Consider the following 15,303-nt stretch of genomic DNA (forward strand, 5'->3'; position numbering starts at 1 on the left):
TACCATTAACTACTTCATTTATGAATTTCATAGTAATAGAAATAAGATCCGGTTATATATCAAGAACAAAAAAATGCGGATATGGTCTATTTCCTATGTAAGAAGGTGCGGTGTCCTTAACAAATTAGGGTCAAGTGGCAATATTCACTGCATTCTTACACCATCAAGGGTTGTTAAAGAACTACTCGCTGAACCAATATAGGCACCTGCTAGCCGTATAACATATTCTCTTTGGTCTAGTTTATATGTCACGCTTTCCTCTTTAGTCTGTTAAAAAAAATGTCATGTAACAATCGACTATACTCTTTCTATTTTACCGCTAATGAGAAATGTTTAAAACCACACAAATATTATGACATGTTTTAAACCACAAGTTCTGAAAGATATGGTCACACAAATGCTATGACATCTTCTTTTTGATGAAGTTTATTAATGTTTGCCCGCCAAAGGATGGAAAAAGATTACGTCAAAGTGGTAAGAACATCACAGAGTGTAATGAAGAGATAGAGTCCAGTATGACTTCTGGCTCTAAATTATTTGCCAGTCTCATGCTGCACCAAAACCTAGGTTAGAACATATTTTTGTATTGAGCTCAAGTATAGTGTCAAGAATGGCGTTCGAGGCAGAAAAGGAGGATGTAGCAATGGCTCTCCTGCCAAGTGCCAGGCAAGTAGAAACTCCTAAAAAGATCTTGGCGTCCACCAATTGATATCCAAAATGCTAAACAACAGATTCCAAAGTGGCCGATGTGTTGGATGTTTTCCTCCTCTTCCTCACAAAGTATGCATCTGTGACAGAGGTGTCTTGCTCTTCCGTATTGTTTTCCAAGGCCTATAAGTAAGAGAGGATGAAGTGCTAATAAGGGAGGAGTGTAAATTCCATTTAAACTGATCTAGTGAAAGCACAAAAAGGTGGAATGTTGTTAAGGAGTGAGGAATATCTGTTTGTAACCATCAATATCCCAGTCATTAATTTTCCTTTTGAATGGAATGCACCAGTCCTGATTTTTCCTGAAATAAGAGATAGTGTCCCCCACGAAGTCCGAAGAGTGGTCAAACTGTAGAATCTTAAGCAGTCAATGCCAACTTGCAATTGACTTGAATATTACTCGTACGGATACAATTGCAACCCCAATACTAAAATCCTTTTCTTGGTGCATGTGAAGGACAATAGGCTCATATAACTCAAAAAAGAGGTAGCAGATTCATTACCCATATCGTTTAGGAAAAGGTTGTACAGACCTGCCAGTTTAGATTTCTCAATATCAGTCATTTATATTATATGGCCATAGCTTAGAGGCAGTTAGAAAAAACAGATGCATAGACAGGATTACATTGCCAGTTGGGAAATTATTTCAAGTTTCTATAATTCAACTGAGAGCAAATGCATAGAGGGGATTTATATTTTTAGGGCAAATAAACAGTACTTTGCTCTGTGACTATGATTGCATGTTTTGTCAAAATTCTTTTTTGGTAGGCCAGCCCAACCAACCTGAAGGGCGTACAGTTGATTGCCAGTTGAATGTTGAACTTGACAAACGATACTTCAGTATAGAGAACATATTATACAAAAACCATGTGCCCTTGCATACATGCAGATTGCAGATAATATGCAAATCTACATGAGGATGACTAGTCTGCAAACTAATCCATGATCACAGAATAACCAGCAGATGAGTATAGGAAAACCAAATGGAAAAGAATAACCTCTCCAATCAATAAGACCACTAAAACTTCCGATACACATTCAATTAAGATAAAATAGATAGTATTTTTTTAAAGTTCAGAAAGTTCTCCAAACAAAAAGGTTTAGAAAATTGCAAGTGCAGCATTCAATGAGGTGTCTTGCAGGAGTTTGGCAATATGAACACAGAAATGAAAGCCATTGTCCCAGCCCTATATTATATAATACATGCTAGCAAATAATTAGAAGAGCAGGACTAATATAGAGTAGTAAATTAGTTGATTAAATTGCAGAAAGAAATACTAGAAGTATGAGACCAATATAATCTCCAAAATAACATGAAAGAAGTATGGAGAATCCTATGAATTCATAACAGGGACTAGATAATGCCAGCAGTTCCTAAAATTTAAAGGCCGTGTCCGAGAATTCCATTCATCTCTTTCTGCCACCCCGTTACAAGTTGTCCTTTAGAAAACCAGCTTTTCCACTCAGCTTCTGTTTGTTTGCAGGAAGCTGGATCTCCCCAAAAATCTTCTCTTTTAGACTGCCAATGGTTTCACACAGTGATTCCACTGTGATTTCCAGAACTTGTCTTTTGAGATTCCTTCAGTGGTATTCGGCACAGATATATGGAGGATCCCTTCAGGTCCCGAGTGCTGAGTCAAAAACTGCTCTTCAGGAATGAGAACATACTCATCAAGCTTTTGCCTTTTCGACTCTGGCTCTTCCAGAAGAGGGGCTTCCTCTGCTGGAGGTGGTGGTGGCATTTCTTGGGACATAGGAGGAGGTGGGACCACAGGCATTCCAGGAGGGGGCATCGGGAGGGGAACAAAAGATCGGGGTGCTCCCAAAGGCAAAAGCTGTGATCCAGGAGGCGTAGGAATCATGTTAACTATAGGAGGTCGAGGTGGAGGCAGAGCAACAACCCCACCACTAGTGGGAGTGGAATGGTGCAATGTATTAAGAGGCATAGGAATATTTAGTACAAGTCCAAGAGGGGGAGGTAGCGGCCTAAGAGATCTAACACCGTGCTTTGGAGTTGAAGGAGCCTGAGGACCAGTGAGGTTACTTGCATCATTTGCAGCATCGGTCTGATCATCTGAATTACTATTCTGACACATTGCCTGGCTTGCAGTGCGACCAATGCTACCTGTGTGACCATCCCAGCTGACCTCCTTTGGTTCTTCCTTCTTTTTCTCAATCTCAGCCTTGATAGCATTTGAGACTTCTTCCTCTGTAGTACCAAAAATATCAGGCCGTGTTTGTGCAAGTCCGACAATGTTCCTAGAAATCTCATCATCCTGAGCAAGAGTGGTCTCCCTAATCTTTGCAAACATCCTCTCCTTCTGTTCCTTGTGGGATCAATGAGAGAAATCCTCATATGTTCAGACATCTCATTAATCGGTATTAACTCACCACTTATAGGAGAGACAACATACTTAGTTGGGTCCCCTTCTACCTGCATCCTCTCTTCAGGCCTCTTCCAGTTCTTCACAATCCGCATTGGTGGGTCCCGCTCATCTTGAATTGCTAAGGTTTCAGCTCTCACGTTACCTTCTTCGACAAGCTGCATCTCTTCATCGTCCATCTCCATTTCAACCTGCTCAACATACTCTTCTTGCTCCATTATTGTGGACATCTTGCTCCCCCTCAAGGTTCATAGGAGGAGGTAAATCCTGATCCTCATAATCAGCAAAATCTATAGTCTCAACAACAACAAAATCGTGCCAATCAATCATAGACATCAGTAACCTCTCCTGTTCTATCTCATCTTCAGCATTCTGTCTAGCCATCTCCTGTGACTTCTCCCATTCCAACCGATGCAGACATCGCTCCATGACAGTTGTCACGTCGACAACACTCTTACGCAGTTCATCTGTCAAGTTTTTACGAGGCATCAGGACTTTCGAATAGGCATCCACAATTGAAGTAAAAAACACGAAAGCATTGCTGTGAGCATTAGGGTTTAGAAAATAAAACATGGGATTATTAATCTCCCTGCTTGTTAACCCTGTTAAGAAAGACTTGCCATTACCGCAACAAACTGTGCTGCAAGCTTAATGATATTTACCTCTTCACTTGTGATCCCTTCAGGGAATCGAACAGTGTATTGCTCTACCTCTGGTGGCTCAATAACATTAATGACAGGTCTTAACTGGGCTGACGGATCATCAGCCTTAGTAACTTCAGCTTCTTTGTTAGCTGAATTTTCTGGTTGTTTCTGTACGTTAGCTTCAGCCAAACGGTGCTGATAATAGGCATTGTAAGGATCCGAAGCTTTCAAGAAACTGAATTTAGGATTTCTAGCTTCTTTTAGAACAATCGTCTTCTCGAATTCTGGACCACTTTTCGCCACGTACTGTGCAGTTGTTTCAATAATATTCCTAATATTTGGAGGCGGATAAATAATACCAATGGTTCTTGTATGCGTTGCAATGGATGTTGGAACCTTGTTAACGTGCTCTTCGTTCTGCATGGTGCCCAACATGATAGGTGGATTATAAGATTACGTTATGGGTGAATTTGAATGCTTTTCAAATCAAATTTATAATTATATTCCAATAGCAAAAACAGGGAGAAAGGCGGTGGCAGAGGCTTGGAGCGGCAGTCAAAAAGTAAGAACCCTAAAATAAAATAAGAAAAGTATTCCAAGTCAATGTTAAAAAAATATTCTAAAAGTTAGTACAATTGTATTTGAACATGAATTTAATATCCCATACATATTTGACTTGAGATACGGTATTAAAAAGGATAGTTTACGAAACCCACAAATACCACAACCGAAAGTAAAGGACTTGACACGATATTTATGGGATATTTTAGTAAATAGTATGAGTATAAAATTACGTTATGGGCAAGAAAATTACGTAAAAGTTTCCAGTAACAAAATTCTCCATTCAAAAGAAAAAACGTACTCCTATTTGTTAATATTAGTTCTGAAGGGCAACCGGATGTTTCATTGCAGAAGAGAAGTCAAAATAACGTGAAACTTCGGGGCCATAATGAAATTGCTACTCTATAATGTCAAGCCAAGAAATTTCTTGTGCTCAAAATGTTCTCGTCTTCTTGGTTCCTCCTCTTCTCTCTCTTGTTCTATTCTGTTTCAATAACTTCTGCAGTTGATTAAAGATCATATATACTTCTACTACTAGGCTTTGCTAATTTGTTACAACTGGGACTTTTAATACTCCTGATGTGCCTGATGCAACTTAACCCAATTAATTGTTGGAGGATTTTCAAATGGATCTCCCAAAGGTCCAATAATCCTTCTACATTGTTTTATAGTCCTGCTACATTTTGCAGTAGTCCGACTACATGTTAGTAATTTTGTCAGTTGTTTTTTGAATTTTAATTAATTCAAATTGGCAGTTAGTTGGTATAGAAACAGTTACCTACAGGAATGAATAGTTACCATTGTTTAAATTCCAACCCAACTGATGTGTCTCTTCAGAATAGACATGTGGTGTAACCACCTGATGTTTCTCTTCAGAATAGACATGTTTATGTCTATAAATAGACTGTCAAAGTAACAGGAAAAAAAAAATTAACGACAAGATCTTCTTCTTCTTCTCCAAATATCTTATACTTATTTGCTACAGAAAATATTTATAAGTTAGACAAATTCTGTTTTTTCTTTTGAGTGACCTGTGATTCGATTTGTTTGTGCAAAGAGAAATTCGAATAAATTTCATTGTATCCTAGAGGAAATTCGCAATCCCCTTTGCATAAGTTGTGGTGGGGGCAAATATTCCTTAAGGAAAGTGGCGTTGTTGCACGCCTTGAAGTCATTCTGCAGATTTTTTTTTTCTAACCCTAAATATTTTTATTTCTAACATTAATTGGGTACACAAATATGGTAGTTTTTAAAATGTAAGCATTACAAATACAATATATTTTTAACTGGTGGATTCCCCAAATCCTCATGCGATACCCATTCTTTAGCCTATTAATTTAGCTCACTATGTTCTAGTCCTCATAAGGCGCTTAATAAAAATTAGGTCTGACTAATATTCACTACGTTCTTGTAGTATCAAAGGTTTTAAAAGAACAAGAACAAATGGTCAATGCTACATGGTAATTATTCACGCAGGAGCAACTACGCACTAACAGCCTATTTGGCCAAAGCTTTTGGAAAGCCAAAAGCATAGAGTTGAGGTGTATACTAAGCTTTTTGAAAATAAGAGCTTTTGAGCTCTTTTGAATAGTAAAAGAAGCTGTTTTCATAAGCGAAAAAAGTAGCTTTTCCCCGAAAGCTCTTTTCCGAAAGTACTTTTTTTGAGAAAGAGTTCTAAATGCTTATCAAAATAAGCATATTTAGGAAGTTTAGTTAAACATGCTATAAGTTGGGGACAAGTAACCAACCAGCTTTCCAAACGCTATCTTTGTCCTTGCATATAAGGACAATAACAACTACAACAATGCCTCAATCCGAAGCAAGTTAAGTTTCTTTGTCCTTAGATATTGCCACCAGTTGATTTACTTTGAAAAGTTTCAAATTTAATCTAAGTCCAGGAGATTCCACTAATTAACCGGATGGTATCAAAGCAAGCAAATTCTAAGATTGGTAGCCTTTTTGGGAAGGTTGCTGCCCATTAGCACTTGGGGTTGGAGTTTCCACTGTAGATATTGAGTTGCTACCGCTATCATCGTTAAAATTAGCGGGATCTGCATATGACTGGTATCCAGGAAATCTGGCAAAAAAGGAAATGTTGAGGCAACAACACATATATTTCAATTAACATGCTGTATATATCCTTTTCATAGTAAAAACTTATATAGTAAAAACTTATATACCTGCTTACTTTTACTTGCTCTCCATCTATAGTCATTTTTACGTCAAAGATGTTTCCTGCAAATAGTTGTCAGTGAAGTTGATCATGTCAAATAACTTGTCACACTGCTACTTTGAGGAAGCAAAAACTAATAAATGGTTTCAACAGAAACAATTCATAGCCAGTAAATGCCAACTGCAATTGTCTCTTTGAGTACATCAGATTTTTAAAAAATGGCAACTGTAGTTGAGCTAAGACATTAGTAGGGATACAATTGCAACCCCAATACTACATAACATACTGATAACCTTTTCCTGGTGCATGCAAAGTGACAATACCCTCTTATAACTCAAAAGATCTCGCAGATTCACGACTCATACCTATCAAAAAAAAGGTTATCCTTCCATGTTCCCAATAACAATCATTTCTAGAGGCCATATGTTAGAGTTAGTTAAACAAAAAGAAGAGTTTGATTCTTCAATAATAACTAAGGGAGAACGACGCACTTGGTTTTACACATTTACTTAATTGTGAAAGCATGATTTTCTCCAATAAATATACTACCTAGCAATTAATCTGCTTATAACTGGTTATTTCAATATGCCTATTTTCAGTTTTCTACCCCGACTTTCTTGTTGATTGTGCACACTGGCTAGCCGCTAGTCTGTGTCCCAGTAACTTCGCTTTACATCTTATGGAAAAAAAAAAAAAGAAACAAAAAGAGAGTCTTACATTGTTAAAACTCAAAAGCCCTTAAATCTTTTTTAAAATTAGTTTATAATAGTTGCTTCTCAAGGTCAAATGCATCAGAAAGAGTCAAGGACTGTAAAATTGACCGCTGCAACTAAAGTGAGACTCTCCATATCACTTAACTTTAAATGATGCTTAAGATAGGCAAGGGAGATGGGCAACCAACAAACGAATATTCATAATCATAGGAGTATCCCTCAAGTAAATACAGTTCCATGACACAAAAAATGATCTTAAATATCCACCTGTAACAACAAGAAGAAGAAAAAACAACCATTATCGTTTAATACTCAGTAAAATTGACCTTATTATAGTGCTTTCTCGGACTATTTACCTCCAAAAATAGTCTTGTCTGAAAAGTACTTGGACATTAAATGTCTCCTGGCCTCAACTTCATACCTCTTGAACTTCTCAATTTGTTGACTCTCCAGATCACTACATCATAGGAAGAAAACATAGAAAGAGTTAGGACCTCCATCGAGTTCAAATTACAATTATATATATAGAAGATCTAAGCAGAATAACTTGAATTAGTGCTGTAGTGGGATTTAGTGTCTTAATTTCTTTCTTTTCCCTTATCAGTACTAAAGAGTTAAGATTAACCATCACGGACAACTAATAGCACTCGATAAAAGCACACCAAAAGAAACCTTTCCTTTCAATATTACGTTATCTCATGTGCTGCAGCAAATTTAGAAGCTGAAAAGGTAACACAGTTTTTTCAATGGAAACAGAAATAAAATATGAACAAAGAGATGAAACCCCTTCTCCCAGCCCTAAATCATTATATGCATGCTAGCGAATAATTGGAGAAGTAGGAGTACAACAACAACAACAACATACCCAGTGAATCCCACAACGTGGGGTCTGGGGAAGGTAGAGTGTACGCAGATCTTACCCCTACCTTAGGTAGGGAGGCTGTTTCCGGAAGACCCTCGGCTCAAGAAAAAGCATAGGAAAGGTCAGATACAAGCAAACAATTCAAAGCAATTATGAAAATGAAAACAACGAAAGTAAATAAGCCATGATAAACCATTCTGTGAAAACAGATACTAGCAGAAATCAAGTGACAAGAAACTATAGAGCAATAGAACTACTCATAAGAAAGGATAAACGCGACTACCTACTAGCCTTCTACCCTAATATGAGTCCTCCATACCCTCCTATCTAAGGCCATGTCCTCGATAAGCAGGAAATGTGCCATGTCCTGTCTAATCACCTTTCTCCCCAATACTTCTCTGGCCTACCTCTACCTCTTCTGAAACCATCGCTAGCCAGCCTCTCGCACCTCCGCACTGGGGCATTTGCATCTCTCCGCATCACATGCCCAACCCATCTCAGCCTCGCTTCCCGCATCTTGTCCTCTACCGAGGCTACTCCAACCTTGTCTCGGATGACTTCATTCCTAATCCTATCGCTCCTAGTGTGCCCACACATCCATCGCAGCATTCTCATTTCCGTCACTTTCATCTTCTGAACATGAGATTTCTTGACTGGCCAACACTCCGCCCCATACAACATAGTTGGTCTAACATTTCAAATATCCTATACATATTTAACGTGAGACAGATACCCATAAATGGACCACAACCGAGAGGAAGGACTTAGGATTAATGTGCCAAAATCTTTGCCTTTTTATCCCTAAACTACTAGCAAATCGGTAGGCCCTGCAGATCTAGACTAGTTGAAATAAGAATGCATAGTTCATTCCTTATTTGATTCATAGAACAAAAAAAGTATCTCTGCGCTTACCAATTTAGCTAAAATGGATAACTCAAGAGAATCTCCGATAAGCATGCACTTAATAGATGCCGTAATAGGAAACTGTTGATGTTTAGTGCTAAAGTACTAAATAACTGTCATTAAATATTGAGTCTGTATTCTGAGGATTCACTTCAAATCTTAGTTTCGAACTCCGAGTTCACTTTACAGACAGGATATTAACTTGGGAGCAGATAATAGAGTAACCAACAGATTTTGCTTTTCAATTACTACCTTACAAGAGAATCAATTAAGCTTCTTGCTCTTCAAATCTGGCTGTGGCACATGATGCCAGATACACTCTAGGCTATCTTCACAACAAGATCAACATAACTTCAGATGGGCTCCAAATGATTCACAAAAACCTGTGCGACTGTTTTTCCCTCTTACCTTAACAACCCATGCATGCTTTCATTGATCAAATTTTCCAAACCCTTTCCATTGATAACTATCATTATTGGAAATCAGTTACGATAGATTTCCTTTATTAGCACATCTACCAGATGAACCCAAACTGTCACGTCAATAATATTCTTGTTGTTCTTTCCTTATAATTAATCTATTCGAACCCTGATTTCATGGAGGAAAGAAGGATTTGATAGAAAGGGGTACTTTCTCCTAATACTTCCAGCAACATCTAGTCACTTGCCCTTATGCTCATCTCTGTATCTTCCCATCATTTTGTGGTAGATAAAAGGGCAATATTTATAGGCGATAAGTAGACTCGCGAAAGGAAACCAGATAACATTTGAACAGATGACTATCAGCCATGAGTATATTTTATTTTTCTACAACAAAAACAAAAGAGTACATTTTATTTCCTATTTTGATAGGTTAAATAATTCTTTACGGATGTATTCTGAATTCTCCACAGAGACATTCTTATATGAAGAAATTATCAGCAAGAAATCTCTTAAATGCTGCCAAAATAGAATTGCACCTTCAGACCATGAAATCATTAATTAAACACAGTAAAAATGCTGCAGATTAAAAATCAAAGTAAAGGTCGAACAAACACTTCAACCAGAAAAACATCACAATCGAATAACAATTATACAAAGAAACCCAATTTATACACTTGCCTAACAGGATCTTTGACCACTTCCTCCTTTGAATCTTGATGAACAATGGGGCTTGAGACTTTCACTTCCTACAAAAAAAAAAAAAAGGCAAGAAAAAAGAAAGCAGCTTAGGTTAAGCCTTAAATTATATATATATCACTTAAACGATAAAAAAGGAAAGAAATTGAATGAATACTTAGGTGCAAGAGTGACCTGATGTTGTTGAGGTGGCGGAGATTGAGCAACGGAAGATATGGGGGAATTTGAAACTGAATTTGCAGTTGAAGAATCCATTTGAGTAAAGCTAAGTTATAGAGTGGCATTCCCTTTTATATATTGACGGCGACACTTCCAAGAAAACGCTGACAACGAATCCCTAATTGAATTGAACTAAAATAGAAGGGGAGTTGAGAGAGGAGTTTCTATAAGCATCCCAAGTAGAGTTAGAGGGGCACTCGAGTTCTGGTTCTTCGATTCAGAAAATATTTATAGGAAACAGCTGAAATAATAAATAAATTAGAAATAGTAGGGAAGCGTGCAGTGCGGAAGAAAGATAATTTAATAATTTCCGGGGAAGTACTAGTAGGGGTATCAATAGTTTTTAAAAAACTGATCAAACCGACGAACCATACCGAATCGAACCATTTTTAGGTTTCTTTTAATAAAACTGGTGATTTTTATATAAATTTATTACTGTACCGAATAATTACCTAGGTTTTTAATTTTATAAAAGTAAACTGAAAAAATATCGAACCGTACCAAATAAGTTTGTATGTGTAAACTATTAAATTTAAATATAATAAACTATTAAATTTTCTCCTTCAGTTTGGGATGATGAAAATGACTACCAGCCGGCAATATAATTAACACCTAACCTATTATACTACTCCTATTGAATTAAATTAGTTCTAGCATCTCGAGTAGTAACTAGTAAGCTATAAGGAATTCCAACGATCTTGGATAGAAAGCTACAGAGTCCGGAACCAAAATGCCCCAAAAAAAACATTTTGAACCAAAATACCCCAACAAAAAAAAATGTTACGAAAATACCTTTAGAGCGGAATTTTGCGCTAAAGCGAAGCACCTGAGACGGTTCCGTTAACTGCTATAGTGTAGTAAATTACTGCGCTATCGTGTTCCTCTTTTTTTTTTTTTTTTTTTTTTTATTTCTTTTGGTTAACCCTTCTTTTCGTTACACTTTTTAACGTACTTTGACCATAGATTAATCATGCTTCGGACCCCCAAAACTTTAATATTTTATATAGAACCCTACTTATTTTTGTGCGATTAATAAGGTAGGATCAATACATCAAGGATACACAAAAGTTCGGATGACCGTTTTAGTAGTTGAAAAGTGCTCGAACGCCATTTTCGTTTCAAGGCTCGGTGACATTAACTTGAAGTTCTTTACGAACACTTAAACTTGTTCATTAATAATTAATCAAAAGTTAGTCAAAATGGCAGCACTTATACAAAAAAAAAAAAAAAATTAATTAAATTGCATCATTCATAACCTTGAGTAGATGAAAATACTTAACATACTAATTCATTAATAAGAAACCCAAACTTTTAAAAATACAATCATCAAAGTAAGAAAAAAACTTAAAAAACATTCATCAATTAATGCCTCTGAGTTGATCTTCCGCCACCACCGCGAGATGTGCCACCACCACTAGAGGTACTTCCACCACTAAAGTTTCCTCCACCACGAGAGGTACTTCCACCGCGAGATGTAGTTTGACCACCATGCCGTAAGGGACACTTGCGCTTATCATGACTAACATAATTGCAAAATGAGTATTTTCGAGTGTATCTCCCCGGTGGAACATCCATTTTATTATGAATACGCGAGTATGCATTCTTTCTGAATTTACGAATAAATGCTTTATTTGCAACCATTGAAAATGGATCCGGTGGCCAATAACTCTCACTACCAGTGGGTAGAACCTTCCGGATAATGCGTTCTTGCATAATTTTCAACCGTATATTCCTCACCCATGTACGAGGAGGCGTTCTTTCCCATTGTGATAAAACACTTGAAGGCATAAGAACATGGCATGTGATATGATTGCCACTTTTACGCGTGTGCATGTTCTTGGAATCTCACAAATCGTGTGAACGTTACTTTTTTACCTTGGTGCACACTTGTTGTGAGTTCAAATATGCGCTCTCAGGTGGTACTCCGTCATGTTTCGAGCCTTATATTTGTGGTACTCGAACGCTTTAACGGTTTTGGCATCCATCTTAGACCTTCTGTTGTACGTGCTTTGGCTCTTTTGATCATGCCGTACGAACCGCTCCACAACCCGCTTAAATGTCATTCTCGTTGTGGTGACGGGTAGTCCGTGCGATTTCAACAAGCCATTGAATGACTTCAGTAGCCGTTTGTTATCGCAGATACCCCCATCGCCACCTTCATCCTAGTATAATGTCCATTTGTCTTTATCAATTCATTTAACCAGTGGAAGGCTTCCTCGTTAAGCCCGCCTAATAATGTCCATCTCATAGGTTAAACTTAACCTGCTCGATGCTCTTCCATGACGCCTACATCCAATTGCAAAGTCTCGGGATTCGATATGCCTTTTGAAGTTTGCCTTCAAATGCCTTAAACAATAACGATGGTAGGCGAAGGGTGGCTGCCACTCTTGCAAATTGAACATATTGTGCAAATATGCCAGCATGTCTGTCTGATATCACACATATTCCGATGCGATCTTTAATAACGTGTTGCCTTAAGTAGTCCAAAAACATACCCCACGTACTAATGCTCTCGTTAGCCGCAATTGCAAAGCTAAAGGAATATAGCTCCATTTGCATCCATTCCAATTCATAGTTGTTTTATGTCATACTTCCCGACACACGTGTTCCCGTATTGATATTACGAGTAGACAATGAGCAAACCCATGATCGTGGTTTGAAGGCCTAAAATACAAAAAAATCAAAAATATTATCGGCACACCCAAAGGCTTCGATTTGAGCTTCCATTCAACAATAATTACCATGATTGAAGTGTTGTAGAGCCGCATGTATCTCGGCAACGTCTTGAAAGAGCCCTCCCAATTGCCGAAGACTATTTCATGTGCACGCCTACGCCCCGAGATACGCCTTATCTCCCAACGAGCTTTGCTATATACTTTCGGGACGACTCTAATACAATCTTTAATAAGTTTTGAAAAGTTGAAATATCGGCATATAACAATAAGGAACATTATATTAACACCAAAAATAAAATAAACTTAGGCGAAGGGGATACCTTGGGTTTTCTCTAATGTCGCCAACTAATACACGCGCAATTAAATTAATATCTAGATTGCAATGATCATCTGCGAGGTCACCCATATCACAAGTGTGCTTTGTGTAGAACTTTGAAATAGTCCACATCTTTTCAGCAGTTTCCTTACCACGGAGCATCCATTCGCAGCCTTGATATTTTCACTTGCACACCAATCGCCAAAGTTTTCGTGTGGAATCGTCAACTTTACACTCCCTCATCCCCTGGATGCAATAAATCTTAACAGCCCTTTGAAATGATTTTTTTCGATTTGAAAATCATCCCTTTTTCAATATGAGCCTTTTGTTTTTGCCGATCATTTGGCTCTTTCCACAAACTTCGCCGAATATGATCATCATCCCTAGTAAAGATAAAGACATGCAGCGATCTTGAAGATGATCAAGATAGGGATCTCGTCGAATGCCACCGAATCGGGATAACTCTTTGCTTTGAGAAATTGGCTTTGCGGCCGAACCGGAGTCGACTTTTTGCTGTTCAAATGGTTGTTGTGAATTCGAGTTCCTCCTCGTGTGCTTAGGATTTATTTCGTTCATCGTGTCTTGTGATTCTACTTGATGTTGAGGATTGGTTCCAACCTCAATCTCATCGTCACTTTCCTCCGCATTAGGTATTTCCTCACTATCGCTGGATGATGTCACTATATAATTCGGACCATCCATAGCACACCTTTGCCTATAATTTGGTGCAACCACCACATTCTCCCTACACAAGAAATTAGGGTGTTTTAACTACTACACATCAAATAACAACATTGATGTTAAAAAAAATAGGCACGTCTTGATAGTAATCAACTACACCGAAACTTGAGGAAGGACCATCGCCTAGAGTTGTTGGATAGGCTGAGGATGTTCCAACCTGATTCATCCATCCCGATTGAGGAGACCGTCCGATATGATCCATATCAGATGTATAACCCCTAAATAATATAATCGACATCATTAGTAGCATTCAAGTGCCACTACACATAATAATATTAATAATAATAATAATAATAATAATAATAATAATAATAATAATAATAATAATGTAAAAAATGAATATCTACCATCGCCCAGTCAAATTGCCGACTTAAACTATCCGAGGCATTTGGCTAGTCAAAATGCTTTCATAGGTACTCATGTCGAGGGTAATTGTGTTGATAAGTAGGTTCCGCTTGAGTGACTTAGGCACCGAATTATAGACGGGGCTTCCTTCGAAACAGGTCTATTTCGGGCTTCCCGAGGAGCCCTAGCCATGAATTCAAGTCGATTAATGGGGACCTTCATATACATTTCAAGGACGTTTAAAGTTATGCATTTCCTATAATCATAAGGCGCCTTCAAAAAAATCGATTGAATGAATCATCGTCTTGAATGTACCACCGTCCATAACTAGTTACACCCTACTGGCGTAAATGACGTTGGATATTTTCCAATTATATTTAGATCAAAATCACTTCTACTAACTTGTAGTCTATTATACAAGGCTTGGAGTAGTTTTGAGAATTTTAAGTCAAGTGGAAACTTAACATGGTATTTTGGGGAAGAATCATAGCGCAAATTATTTTCCTCGAATATAATTTGTCCGTTCCAGAATAAAGAAACTCTAATTCTTGGAACATCTGTCATATTTTGAATAATTTAGGAGGAATACAAAACGCAAAAACTAGATGAAACTTTGAATTTTTTGCTTTTTTGCATTATACGAACTCGGTATTTATAAGATTTGAAGTTTGAATATAGAACCAACGCATGTATGCAATTACAGTGTCTTGCAGTGTTACGTCAAATCAAATTAAGTGCGGAGAGTTGCATAACGCATGAAATAAATGCGTTATGGCAGATTCCAGCAGTATATATAGCGGTAAATAAGCTGCGTTAATGCGCTTTCGAGATAGAGTATAACGAAATTTAATGCGTTATACGGCATAACTTGTGCATTTTACCGTGCTATACCAACGCACCATATTGTCACCTCAATACGTCAAACGAAAAACGTCATGATT

The 15,303-nt window shown here is 37.6% G+C and overlaps 1 protein-coding gene and 1 pseudogene across 1 annotated transcript; both read right to left on the reverse strand.

Moving 5' to 3' along the window:
* Nucleotides 1-2,136: 2,136 nt before the first annotated feature.
* LOC132058158 (probable splicing factor 3A subunit 1) lies at nucleotides 2,137-4,276 on the reverse strand (annotated as a pseudogene).
* A 1,896-nt stretch (nucleotides 4,277-6,172) lies between these two features.
* LOC132055800 (uncharacterized) lies at nucleotides 6,173-10,501 on the reverse strand. Its single transcript, XM_059447794.1, has 5 exons — nucleotides 10,241-10,501; nucleotides 10,049-10,116; nucleotides 7,540-7,640; nucleotides 6,478-6,532; nucleotides 6,173-6,374 (listed from the first exon to the last, which is right to left on the reverse strand). The coding sequence occupies exons 1-5, from the start codon at nucleotides 10,319-10,321 to the stop codon at nucleotides 6,239-6,241; spliced, it is 441 nt and encodes a 146-aa protein (XP_059303777.1). The 5' UTR covers nucleotides 10,322-10,501; the 3' UTR covers nucleotides 6,173-6,238.
* Between the last annotated feature and the right edge of the window lie 4,802 nt (nucleotides 10,502-15,303).

This window comes from Lycium ferocissimum, chromosome 5 (assembly GCF_029784015.1).
Source record: "Lycium ferocissimum isolate CSIRO_LF1 chromosome 5, AGI_CSIRO_Lferr_CH_V1, whole genome shotgun sequence".
NCBI lineage: Eukaryota > Viridiplantae > Streptophyta > Magnoliopsida > Solanales > Solanaceae > Lycium > Lycium ferocissimum.